At 37.1% G+C, this 12,875-nt stretch overlaps 2 protein-coding genes across 2 annotated transcripts in view; one reads left to right on the top strand and one right to left on the bottom strand.

The window, feature by feature from the left end:
* The window catches only part of atpaf2 (ATP synthase mitochondrial F1 complex assembly factor 2), a 7,152-nt gene extending 2,159 nt beyond the window's left edge, over nucleotides 1-4,993 (bottom strand). The window contains exons 1-6 of the mRNA XM_014019287.1: nucleotides 4,671-4,993; nucleotides 4,549-4,593; nucleotides 4,208-4,356; nucleotides 3,845-3,942; nucleotides 1,771-1,851; nucleotides 1,570-1,682 (exon numbers count right to left, since the gene is read on the bottom strand). Coding sequence (XP_013874741.1) covers nucleotides 1,570-1,682; nucleotides 1,771-1,851; nucleotides 3,845-3,942; nucleotides 4,208-4,356; nucleotides 4,549-4,593; nucleotides 4,671-4,776 — 592 coding nt within the window. The 5' untranslated portion in view covers nucleotides 4,777-4,993. The remainder of the gene's footprint in view (nucleotides 1-1,569; nucleotides 1,683-1,770; nucleotides 1,852-3,844; nucleotides 3,943-4,207; nucleotides 4,357-4,548; nucleotides 4,594-4,670) is intronic.
* Nucleotides 4,994-5,205: 212 nt separating this feature from the next.
* LOC106525158 (glucose-induced degradation protein 4 homolog) lies at nucleotides 5,206-11,936 on the top strand. The gene is made up of 6 exons (XM_014019286.1): nucleotides 5,206-5,568; nucleotides 5,899-5,958; nucleotides 8,027-8,134; nucleotides 8,222-8,323; nucleotides 8,420-8,550; nucleotides 10,281-11,936. Exons 1-6 carry the CDS (start codon nucleotides 5,377-5,379, stop codon nucleotides 10,342-10,344), a joined length of 657 nt encoding a protein of 218 aa, XP_013874740.1. The 5' UTR covers nucleotides 5,206-5,376; the 3' UTR covers nucleotides 10,345-11,936.
* Nucleotides 11,937-12,875: the final 939 nt, after the last annotated feature.

The raw sequence follows: 12,875 nt of genomic DNA, 5'->3' as shown, positions 1-12,875 counted from the left end.
CTCAGTCTGTGGTCCTTTTTTTTCAGTTTTTCAGTTTGTGGTCCTAAGCAAGTGTAGCAGATTTGGTAGTAATTTGCATTAGCATTTCTGATTTTTAGACCCCTCCTAGAGTTTGGTTGATATATTTTAAATACTTCCTTAGAAAAAGTCATTTGATGTATGATATGAGTTTGATGTGAACAAGTGTTAACATCCGTAAAAAACTGTCATTTTTGTTAATGCTAACGAGCTAGCTTTGTATAAAGATAAAGGTAACTCAGTCAAACAAAAACCAAACAACTTTTCCTCCACTGTGTTTTTAGAGCCACTACTCCAGGTGCTACATGAGAAGTTTCATGCTTATTGGAGTTGCAGCTTTGGAGGAGATAGCTTTTAAAGGATTAGCATATTATTAGTTTGTTAAAAAAATGTATTGCTGTTTATGCAAATTGGCATATTTAATCAAAAATACAGTACAAATGAATGATTGAGTGGCCACAGTGATTTTAATGACTGGGCTAAGTATACAGGAGTTACAGATCAAAATGTTTCACACATCACACTAGCGCCACCTATTGGTGGACTCATGTAGTTTTTTAGTAATATATAAAAGTCAGTGTGCATTATTTTTGCTGTGAAAAACTTCTCAAAATCTCTGACGGTTTAAGCTCCATAACTGATTTTGTGAGAATTTTTGTTTAAAACAGTAGGCAACGCCCACTTTATTTGTCCATAATTATCTCTCGAATTTAGTTCAAATCAAGGGTCTGTTAGCCTGGACCTTGCCTTCCTACGCAGCTCCGCTCAGTTCTAGTTTCCCTTCTCTGCTCCATCTGGGACTTCTCCCATTGAGATGGATTTCACTGGCAGATTTTTAGCCGGGCCAATCAGAGAAGAGAGTGTCGATTTTCTGCGCAGTGTCTGCTTATAGTTTATTTTACCTGGGCCAATCAGCAAACAGAAGGTGGAGTTTTGAATATGTCGATGTTCTGCGCAGTGTCTGCTAGTTATTTTAGCATACGGCAGTGGAGGAAGTGAATGACRCCAGTCTGTGTTGATAAGGCTTCCAAATTAAGTTAAATTTGTCTAACAAAGCAGCAGCTCTCATTTACAGCCGTCTGGTTCGACTCGGTACTTCTCTCCTCTCAGTAGGGTTGTTTACAGCGCACGCAATTTCCGGTTAGCTTCTTAGCTTAGCCTTCTTCACAGCGACATACGTAGCAGCCAACTGATCCAATCATTTTAAACTTCAGCAGAGGCCACACCTCCAGCAAGAATTGCTCCTCTATAGCCGCGAGTCCAGACCCTCGTACGAAGCAAAGTGAAGGATGAGGGTCTGGTTTTTACCAGGCTAAGTCTAGGCATTCACTCATGAATCCTGTCATTCTCTCTCCAAAACTGAGGTCAATGAAAGCACTACCTACAATTGGAAATGTATAAATAGCTTTTAACTGCTCCATAGAACCCTACTTCAAAGATCTAAACTATATGTTTGAAGTTACCACAAGCAGTTTGGCAGATAATAAATAAATAAATACATCAAATTCCTTTTTAAAATAGTATTTAAATGTTGAAGTCTGGATGTTTTACCTGTCAGGGACCAGAGGTTATATGAACTGAGATGCTGCCTGAATGTGTCTTTGGTTGCCTCTGGAATGTCAGGACCCAAAATGCTGGATGAAGACCCAATAGTGACGTTGTATCTGCCACAATGATAAAGAGAGATCTATTTAATCTACTGCCTTTGCTGGCATCGTTACGATTTCTAACACAAGTTAATTTTTCTGTGACCTCTTTTCAATCCAGTGCAGCACAGGGTCCCACTCATTCTTCTGGAGCTCGACCAAACCAGGAGGTTCCTCTACTCTGTAACTGTACAAAAATATATACCAAACACTGTAGCGCAGCAAACAATGACAACAACATGTTTATTCCTACTTCAACAAGCTTGTTCATATACAAAAATAAAATAAAATACAATAAAATAATGTATACATATAGAGCGGGTAAAATAAGTATCGAACACGTCACCATTTTTCTCAGTAAATATATTACTAGAGGTGCTAATGACATGAAATATTTCACCAGATGTCGGTAACAACCCAAGTGATCCATACATACAAAGAAATCAAACCATAAATGTCCAGAAATGAAGTTATTTGTAATAATGTGGAATGGCACAGGGAAAAAGTATTGAACACATGAAGAAAGGGAGGTGTAAAAAGGCATGGAAAGCCAAGACACCAGCTGAACTCTCTCAGTAATTAGAAAGCAAGCCTGCCCCTTGTCAGTGCAAGTTAATATCAGCTGGTTCAGTCCCAAATGATGGCCAGGTATCACACAAGAACCATCTGATGATGGGTAAAAGTAAAGAGCTCTCTCAAGACCTTCACAACCTTATTGTTGCAAAGCATAATGATGGYATCGGTTACAGAAGAATGTCTAAACTTCTGAAGGTTCCAGTGAGCACTGTTGGGGCCATAATTCAGAAGTGGAAAGAACATTATTTCACCATAAACCGACCACGACCAGGTGCTCCTCACAAGATTTCTGACAGAGGAGTGAAAAGAATTATCAGAAGAGTTGTCCAAGAGCCAAGGACCACTTGTGGAGAGCTTCAGAAAGACCTGGAATTAGCAGGTACGTTTGTTTCAAAGAAAACAATAAGTAATGCACTCAACCACCATGGCCTGTATGCACGCTCACCACGCAAGACTCCATTGCTGAAGAAACAGCATGTTGAAGCTCCTTTAAAGTTTGCTGCACAACATTTAAACAAGCCTGTGTAATACTGGGAGAATATAGTCTGGTCAGATGAGACCAACATTGAACTGTTTGGATGCCAGAATACACATCATGTTTGGAGGTCAAATGGCACTGCACATCAGCCCAAAAACACCATTCCAACAGTGAAGTTTGGAGGTGGGAACATCATGGTGTGGGGCTGTTTTTCAGCATATGGTACTGGCAAACTTCAAATAATTGAAGGAAGGATGAGTGGAAAAATGTACAGAGACATTCTTGATAAAAATCTGCTTCCATCTACCAGGATGATGAAGATGAAACGTGGCTGGACATTTCAGCAAGACAATGAGCCCAAACACAAAGCCAAGGAAACTCTCAGTTGGTTTCAGAGAAAGAAACTAAAGCTGCTGGAATGGCCCAGCCAATCACCTGACCTGAATCCAACAGAAAATCTATGGAAAGAACTAAAGATCAGAGTTCATAGAAGAGGTCCACGAAACCTTCAAGATTTGAAGACTGTTTGTGGAAGAATGGGCCAAAATCACACCTGAGCAATGCATGCCACTAGTTTCTCCATACAGGAGGCGTCTTGAAGCTGTCATTGACAACAAAGGCTTTTGTACAAAGTATTAGATAAATTTCAGTAAGTGTGTTCAATACTTTTTCCCTGTGCCATTCCACATTATTACAAATAACTTCATTTCTGGACATTTATGGTTTGATTTCTTTGTATGTATGGATCACTTGGGTTGTTACCGACATCTGGTGAAAATTTCATGTCATTAGCACCTCTAGTAATATATTTACTGAGAAAAATGGTGACGTGTTCGATACTTATTTTACCCACTGTATATATATACTATTATTATTATTATTATATATTATTATTATTATATATTATTATATTATTATATTAGGTATTCAAACCATCAAACTAATCATACGATTTTGTTTTACTGACATAGTGTTGGAACATAGAAAATCTTGTCTTTTTCAATGATCACAAATTCCCACTGAAGCATTAGTTAACATAAATTATTTCAGCTGTTTAGGAAAGTTTAATAATCTACTAAAATAACTGTCTTTACTGAATATGAATAAATGTAATTATATGTAATACCAAATCGTGTCTGTTTCCAGAAACTTCAGAGCAGCATTAATCATTTCGTCCTTGTTGCGCTGAGTGGGATTATCCAGAGCCGTGTTGCACAGGGTGGTCTGCAGGAAGAGTTTACCAGCTTTATCAGTTCTGTCAAGTCAAATTTTAGTCACACAATCTGACCCAAAAAAAAAAAAACCAAAACGTGTACAGTTGAACCACATGAAAGCTGTCTTAGAAGTGCAATGTTAAATGAGCTCTGTGGGCTACTATGGTTTTCAAGTAGTAATGGTTGAGTAAATCTCAAACAACTCAAAATACAGTTTTACTGCAAGGACAACAAAAATGCTTTATCATTACTGTGTAATACATGAAATGAAATACCATATGCATCGTGTAGAACTTGAGTGAATCCCTTTGAGCATCCCACTCTGTTGCCACGGCGATAGCCAGGGCTTCATTGGGCACTGAGAACAGCTTCCCACCTGGAGTTTTCAGTTTCCTGCGGTCCAGGTTTATCTCATACAAACCACCTGCATCAAATTCTTATTACTATCACTGAACGTTTGTTGTTGTTTAAGACACCAAGCAGAAAATATAACACAAACATGACGCATTCAGTTGAAAAGACATAAATATCTTTGTTAAAGCAGGTTACATAAATAACATCTAKGAATCAAAATGCTCTCCAACACGGAAATATTACACTTGTATTTTAGGCTTACCCTCTCCTTGGGATACGCTGACATCTTGATAAAACCTCTTCCTCTCTGAAAAACAGCACATCACATTAAATAACACATCTTTCCTCGTCTGCTGATGAAATTGTTATTATTGCTTATCTTACCTGATGAGGCGGTGGAATATTTCATCAGAGACCCGGTGTTCTTTCGCTTCGGGCACACTTTAAAAAGTGAAATAGCACTCCGAAGTCTAATACTTGTAGTAAACATGATAGCGCAAAATAGATGAAGATGAAGCCTTAATTGAAGCTGTTTAGGGTTTCTGTTTGTAACCGATATTTACTGAAAAAGGCGCAGCATTTTAAAACGTGCTCTTTGTTTAGAAGCTGCAACTACTGAAAGTCGCTGTACTTGTTTTTGCTTTTTGTCTCCCTTCCTTTTCATCTAGTAGTACACAGGAGAAGCTCGTGAGTTCAAAAGCACGCGTGACCTTCGACAGTAGACAGTGTCGTAAAGTGCTTTACGTAACGGGAAATGTAGTTTTTGYGTCCTTCCACATGGGCTTACACAAGAGGAAAGAAACTACACCCAAACGGTCACGTAAACATTTCCGCAAGTTCAACCAATGAGCTTTTAGAATGTTGGCATGATGAACTCCTTTGACCAATGAGAGAAGCGGATACTCCTTGTGGCGTCGGAACGTCACGTTGAAGTCTACGCTTCTCGGGCACTTGGGTAAACTGTAGCTGTGGGGAATTCACTGGAACTTGAGTATTTTCGAACCCAGATAGTACTTTTTTTTTAGCTGTCTGCAGCAGCCAACACAAATCGTTTACCGGCGGTTGGTGGCCAGCCAGCGAAGCGGGAGCCATGCCCGTCCCCGCTGGACACCTTAGCGACTCCACCGCAGCGGCCTTCACATCCTCGGCCTCTCTTATCCCGCCTCCACCGATAAACACCCAGCAGCCTGGTGTTGTCACGTCGCTCCTGTACAGCGGCTCCAAGTTCAGGGGTCACCAGAAAAGCAAAGGGAACTCCTACGATGTGGAGGTTGTTTTGCAGGTGAGTAAGTGAAGCGGCTTTAATGTTGTTTTATTTGACATTTTGTGATGTGTCAAAACTGGCCTTGGGATGATGACTGACAGCTGAACAATCTGTCCCAACACACTGTAATTAATGTTTTAATTAGAGCTGATGATTTAGCTAAGGTCACAAATACTGTAAGGGGTCCTATYATCGATTATATTCAACATGTTTTGTAATCAACACAAATAGGCAGGTTTCGTTTATTTACATGTTTTGATGAAATATAAAAATGCTGAAACATCACAGGATTCACATGATCATTGATAAACAATTAAAGTCTGCTTTTTGTTTGTTTTTTTGTCAAAGCATGTCACAATGGAAGATTCCTATTTATGTGGCTACCTGAAGATAAAAGGATTGACAGAAGTGAGTAGTAATGGCTGTGTTGATGAATGTTGGTACTGATAATTTATTTATTTATTTATTTATTTATTTATTTTCATGTAGACAGAAAACAGGATTTTTGATTCATCTATAGGGATGTGGATAAATTTTTAATCCTACACCAATATTAAATCTGACAGCAGATTCCAAAGAACATTTCAAACCACACAAAATATCACCAAAATCATGTGATTATCTGAAGTATGAGGGAAGTTATTGATGTTTGTTTAGGTGAAATCAGCTCCAATGGGGCCTTTGTGACCATTTCACCTTGCTGTTTTCTGTTTTTGCTCGTAACTTCCTCAGTGTTCAAGATATCGCCTGGAAATTTTAGGAAAAGATTCCCATTCTGGTTTTTGTAGGAAGCATCTTGTATCCTAAAAAACTAATAAAACYTAATAATAGCAGAAAAGGTATAAAATAATATTACAAGTAGGGTTGGGCATAAACGTATCGTGTGCGATTAATCGTCAGAAAAACATTAATCGATTATTTTTTGGCACTTGATGATTAATACAATTAATGCCACCAGGCAGACTGACTGGAGATTTAGTAGTTTTGCTCCTCTCTGCTTCAAATATGACAAACATAAAAAAGTTCTGTAATTTATTTATCTATCAACACAATTTAAAATTAGATGTATAGCCTGACGTCTGTAATTTTGACAAAATTTGGAACAGATTTTTACGAAGAGCAAATCTTTCCTGCTAAATTGGTCATGTGACTTGAACATAAAGGTGTCCAGGCACTTCAGGGGATTAATCGTCAAATTAATCGTTATCGGCTAAATACCACAATTAGTCGTGATTAATTTTTTTGCCAATATTGCCCAACCCTAATTACAAGGCAAACTGTAGCATCACATCAACTTAATGTGTCTTAGAAAGTAAGGAAATTAAAACAATTTAAAAACCATGTGGACATCTGTTTTGTAAAAAAAGCTCCTCAAYCAATGACAGCGTGTTAAATGTGTCGTGATGAAGACGAGCATCAAAACACTTTGAAACAAGCGCTATTCCGGATTAAAAAAAAACATATTTCCACGTTTCAAATCATTATCAAATTTGGAACAAGAGCAGGTAAAATAATGTTCTTCATGGCAGCTTATCTCTTTAAGGGGTCACTAGAAAAACTGGTGATTTACTTTGATCCTCTTTTCAAAAAATTGTCTCTTCAAAACGCATCAACAAAAATTAAAAACTCGAAGACGAGGCTGTAGCTAACCACCTGACGGCAATGTGATTTGTTGAAACTCGTAGAAATAACGAAGCAGGAGGAAATTACAAACAAACGCACCGAGCAGCCTTGCAAAATCTGGTCACAGCAGTTTGGGGAGAAAATGGCAGCAGCTGCTGACAAAATGTCAACAAACCTAATCTGTAGATGAATTTTAACATCTACAGGCATGGACACATTTTAATGACATTTAAGACAAACTTCTAAATTTACAAGTTTGTTGAGAATTACCTTTTGTAATGTTTTTTTTTCTTCTACTTCAATTTCATGTTTCCTTATTTACGTTTTTAACTAATAAATGAATATGGTGGTGTTTGGTTGTTTAGATGTATTAAAAATTCTTCTATGATCGTAAATATGAAATCATAAACACTTCAGATTAAAGCTATCTCCATTACTAATTAAACAACGATCATAGTGAATAATCTGAATATCAAGATTCAAAGTGTTTATTGTCATAAACACAGAAGAAACATGTTTACCTGAGCGATGAAATTCTTACTTTGCCGACCACGCTGAATGCCAAGAGACAAGCAGATGAAAACGAAMACACATTTAAAGGATACTTAGAAAGTAATAAGGGATAAAGGATAAAAAAATACCACACTTGGAACAAAAAGGAGACCAAACAGAGATAATAACATCAAGAAAGGGAACAATACAATCAGTGCTTAAAGTCAGCACACATATTAACATCTTCAAATTTTTTAAGTAATAAAAATGTAATACAATTGAAAGGTAACCTATCAAATGTATTCAGTTTTGGCTATGATGCTCTTTTTGTCGAAAAGTCCTAATGAGCTTATTATTCCAGGAATATCCGACGTTGACAACGTTCTTTGCTGGAGAGATCATCAGCAGGAAGCGGCCGTTTCTCACTCGAAAGTGGGACGCAGATGAGGACGTCGATCGGAAGCACTGGGTAAGTTAAACGTTTCTCCCGCTRCGCTAAAGTCGTCCTCCTCTATTAAGTAGGCTAATTGTATCATTTTAATGTTTGTGGATTAAGGGCAAGTTCCAGGCGTTTTACCAGTATGCAAAGACGTTTAACTCTGATGAGTTTGACTACGAAGACCTGAAGAACTCTGATTATATTTTCATGAGGTGGAAGGTAAGAAGCTAACCTGGATTTTAGCACACAGTTCTGCTTGTATAAAGAAGTTGTCGTTAATCTGGTGGTGGTGTTTCACACCCCTGCCCCGTCCAGGAGCAGTTTCTGGTTCCAGACCACACAATCAAAGACATCAGTGGCGCTTCCTTTGCTGGATTTTATTACATCTGCTTCCAGAAATCTACAGCAACAATCGAGGGCTACTACTACCACAGGAGCTCTGAATGGTAACAGAACTTTGATACGACCCTGACGAATAGGTCAGATATTTTGAAAAGGGGATTCAGTGGAACAGTTAATATCTTACCTRTTTTAGATATCTCTTTCTTCTGTTTGAAGAAGTAGAATTTAATTCAGACCAGTTTTGTGAGCCACTGGCAAATCTCAGCCCCGCTAAGATCAAATAGATTAACATGTTTTTAAAAAACAGCTTCTATCCCTCAAAGGTTGTTATTCARATCTTTACAGTTTGGTCAGTTTTATATTTCACATTTATTCTGGCAGAGCTTTTATGTTCCTGCGGGAAGTGCTACAGCTAGCTGTTTTTGATGCTATTTGCACTCGCAAAGAATTCTATATAAAGATCTATGTAATGTAAAAAAAAATACATCCATCTGCATCATTAATGTGCTAACCTGATTAAATTAATATTTTTATATATATGATGTACAGTACAACATTAATCACTCCTGTTTTCTACTTTTACTTATTATGACGTCATTTTCATATGACAATTTGCTCCTAACACTGAGTTTATTCTTATATTATTATGACTTTATTCTCATATGACTTCATTTTCGTAATGTTGAATTTATTTTCATATTATTTAGACTTTGTTCTTGAATGACATTTTTCTTGTCATGGTATAATTTTATTCTGATATCATTTCGACTTTCCTCTCATAAGACTTTATTCTCTTTTCAGCTTTATTCTCATAATAATAGGATTTTCTTCTTGTAATATTACGACTTTATTTTTGTATGACATTTTAATCTTAATACTATGACTGTGCTCTTGTAGTATTTTGACTTTATTCTCATAATATKTTGACTTTATGCTTGTTTGACTTAATTCATGTAATACTATGACTTTTCTTCTACCACTTTATTCCCGTAATTCTTTATTCTCATCAAACTGTGACTTTATTTACGTAATTCTGTTACTTTATTCCTGTTATACTACAACATTTTTCTTCTATTATTTAAACTTTATTTTTGTAATACTTTGACTTTATTCCTGTATTATTATGACTAATTTCTCATAATTTAAAAAAAACAAAACWAAATTCTTGTCATTTGGCCCTAACACTCTGTTACACTGACACTCCTTGATTTGTGATGGATTTCTATGTGATTCTGTTTGTGTTATCAAGGTTTGCTGCTGTCTAGTCAATGAGTGGATCTGACAGAGTGGATTTATAGATCATTTATTTTTCTTTGCTGTCTGGTCAAATTTTATGAGATAGTTACTCAAATAATTTCAGTTTAAAGATGGTAGATGAGTTTTAAACCCCCAACAGGAAGAGTCCATCCAGAATGAAAAAAAAAACAACACTTTCTAACTCCTCTCTGAACATCTTTCTGTTGGTGGCAGCCGTACAGATCACATTTACTGTGAGTGTAGTTTCTTTCTTGTTGTGCTCACAGACAGAAACAACTAACCCATATAATCTAAAACRCTCAAATTAATTACAGTAAATGCTMGAAAACAAACAAAAATTTTAGTTCATTTGAAACTTAACTGATCTGGGTCCAGCTAGGAGTTCTCKTGTGTCTTGATCTGAGCCCCATACTGTCTATAATAACTATAATTACCACCCACGTTGTTGATTTATGTGAAGTTCTTGTCAAGTTGATGGTAGTTTTGATCCCAGCACAGGCCAGTTCTTAAAAACACAACATATACTTTTTTGCAGGAAAAAAAAAAGTTGAATTTAATTTGTGTTGTTGGTCTGCAGGTACCAGTCGTTAAATCTCACCCACGTTCCCGAGCACAGCGCAGCCATCTACGAGTTCCGGTGACCACCGTGGCTTTCAGGCCTCTCCTTTCTTTTTATCAGAAATGTGATTGTCTGCAGGCTCTACTGAAGAATGGGGGGGAAAAGGAACACCAACTTGGGTTGAGAATTTTGAAGTTTTAAGACCTGGAGAAAAAAAGATATTTAAAAAAATAAGGAACTCCCAAATTTCTCAAATTGACAGCTGGTGGTGAGCACACGGGATTGAAGACTAATGAATGTATGGATGCGATGAAAGCAGAAGAAAAGTGCATATCTGTGCTCGCGGGGCGGAGCTTGTGATGTCCGAACGAACAGCAAAGACTGGGCGCGGTTCTCTGAGCTCCCCATTTGCTTTCTTGGTTTTAATGTCTGGTTTTAAAATGCTTAAATTAAGACACCTTTGAAGCCTCACTGAGAAAGTTGCCACTTCTTGGTTTGCATATAGGAAAGTTTTCAGCTTTCGTCACCCAGACACTTGGACAAGGACCCGAGGAGTCGGCTCGGATAAGGAAGAGAAGAAGTCTGAGGAGGAAGAGCAGGAGAGATGTTCTTAAAGTTTAACGACAGGAGCTTTAATATTTCAAAGGCTAGAAAGACAGTATTTTTAAGCTAAATGGAGACTTTGTTTGCCTGCCAAGAGTATATTTTCTTATTTTACTCTTAATGATGAACAATGAGTGGCACTTTTTAAAGAGGTACAATCTGGGAGATTCCGGAAATAAGCTTTCTTTTTTTTGTTTTCTTACCCCCCTCACATGTTGGTAAACTTGCTTTTGAGATTTTTTAAATATAGGATTGCTGTGGATTTTCTTCTGAATTGTATTTGCACAGATCATATGCTAATAAAACGTCAGGGTTTGAAAGCATCGGACGTCAAGGCGACACGACGTCTGGGTGGTTTGGTCGGGTTGAGTTTGATGAAAACAGCCCCSTTAAAAGTATTTAGCCCCTTTTCTGTCTGCATGAAACGTTTGACTTTTTCAGTGAAGATTCCCTCCATTTCTGTTCCCTCAACTATGCAACACTTTAGAGATCTCCAAACACAACCCTGAGTCTTCAGAGGTGAGATTTTATTTTATCCTTATATATATATATATAAAGATTTATCTTCCTCTAAAGACAATATTTTGTTAAACTGCCTTTGATGTCACTCCCTTATGATCATGTTCTTCTTCCATGTGATTGTGCCATGTTTTTAAATGCTTGTCAGAGTTGTAATATGACCGATCTGAGGTGTGTTTGTGAAAAAGACTGCAACTGATTGATGGGATGATTGTAAAAGAGTGGGTTGTGGGTTTTAAAGGAAAAAAGTTCTTCATATTGGACTGTTTTACTTTGTCTTTATTTATTTGGTCGTCTTGTTTTTCTACAATTAATACTTCCTTGAAAAGAAAAAAATATATAAAAGCTAAAAGAATTACTCTGTGCCCCTGGGACAGGGGTCTGCAACCTGCGGCTCTGGAGCTCTTGGGTTCCTCTGCAGCGGCTCTTTGGAGTTTTGACCATATWTTTGTTTTTATAATCAAGAAAAGTTCTCAGCAGTTGTCATGTCCAGTTTTCTGCCATGTGTGAATAAAGTTGTAAACAGAATAATAAACAATCAGTTTACGGTAATAGATTGTTGGTCAGTTTTACACTTCAGTAATTTAACTTGCAGCTGAACATTTATTTAGTGGGAAAAGAACATTAAAAGTCTCTTAGTTGTAAAGGTTGCAGACCCATGTCCCATTTGGAGCAGAAACTAGATTGCTGTTTATCCTGTGCTCCCCTCTGCTGGACTTTATTTCACATTGCACTCTGTTTTTATACTCAAACGTTGAACTTGCTCTCTGAGGAGCCATTCTAGTAAGTTACCATGATAAAAGGAAATATGTTTTTCAAATAATAGCATATTTAAGTCATGTGGAGAAGACGTCAGGACATTTTGATGCTGGGGAAACAAAGTAAAATATGTGTTTCTTCAGTAGTTTGATTCTTGCCGGCTCCCTGTTTTGTCTTTGAAGACATGACTGTTCTTGTATTTACTTTTATCTTTAGGGTAGAATTATTTTTGAAGGAACACATCTGTCTGCCACCTTGGGAGCTAAAGTTTTAAACAAAGCCTTGTATGATCCACCAGCGCTCAGGCCATGTGTTGGGGATAACTCAGCTACCACACCACACTGTAGCACATAATCTGTACATTTGACTGAGTTGTAGCCTTTTCTGTGTTTGAGAGTTGATTTGTTGTGGCAGCCATGTAGGATCAGGTTGACTCCAGTGGTGACATTTTGCTAACAAACAGGTACAGGGAGTTACACGATTCATCGCTGGATAAACACCAAATATTCTTAGTATGAGTGGGAATATTAAGAGTAAAATATATGGGATGCCGTTTGTAAAGTTACACAGTCAAAAATTACCACCAATATTTTTGCTTTATTTAGCCTTTTATTAGGAAAAAAAGAACAGATTTATTTTTCAAAGTCAGTTTTTCACCATATGATTCATACATTTATAAATGTCATAGTTATAAACTAAATATTTAACTTACAAATCATATATTTAGTTAAC

Source organism: Austrofundulus limnaeus, unplaced genomic scaffold (assembly GCF_001266775.1).
Source record: "Austrofundulus limnaeus strain Quisiro unplaced genomic scaffold, Austrofundulus_limnaeus-1.0 Scaffold215, whole genome shotgun sequence".
In the NCBI taxonomy this organism is placed as follows: Eukaryota; Metazoa; Chordata; class Actinopteri; order Cyprinodontiformes; family Rivulidae; genus Austrofundulus; species Austrofundulus limnaeus.
The sequence above is the reverse complement of the archived record's forward strand: the minus strand, read 5'-3'. Positions and strand labels throughout refer to the sequence as shown.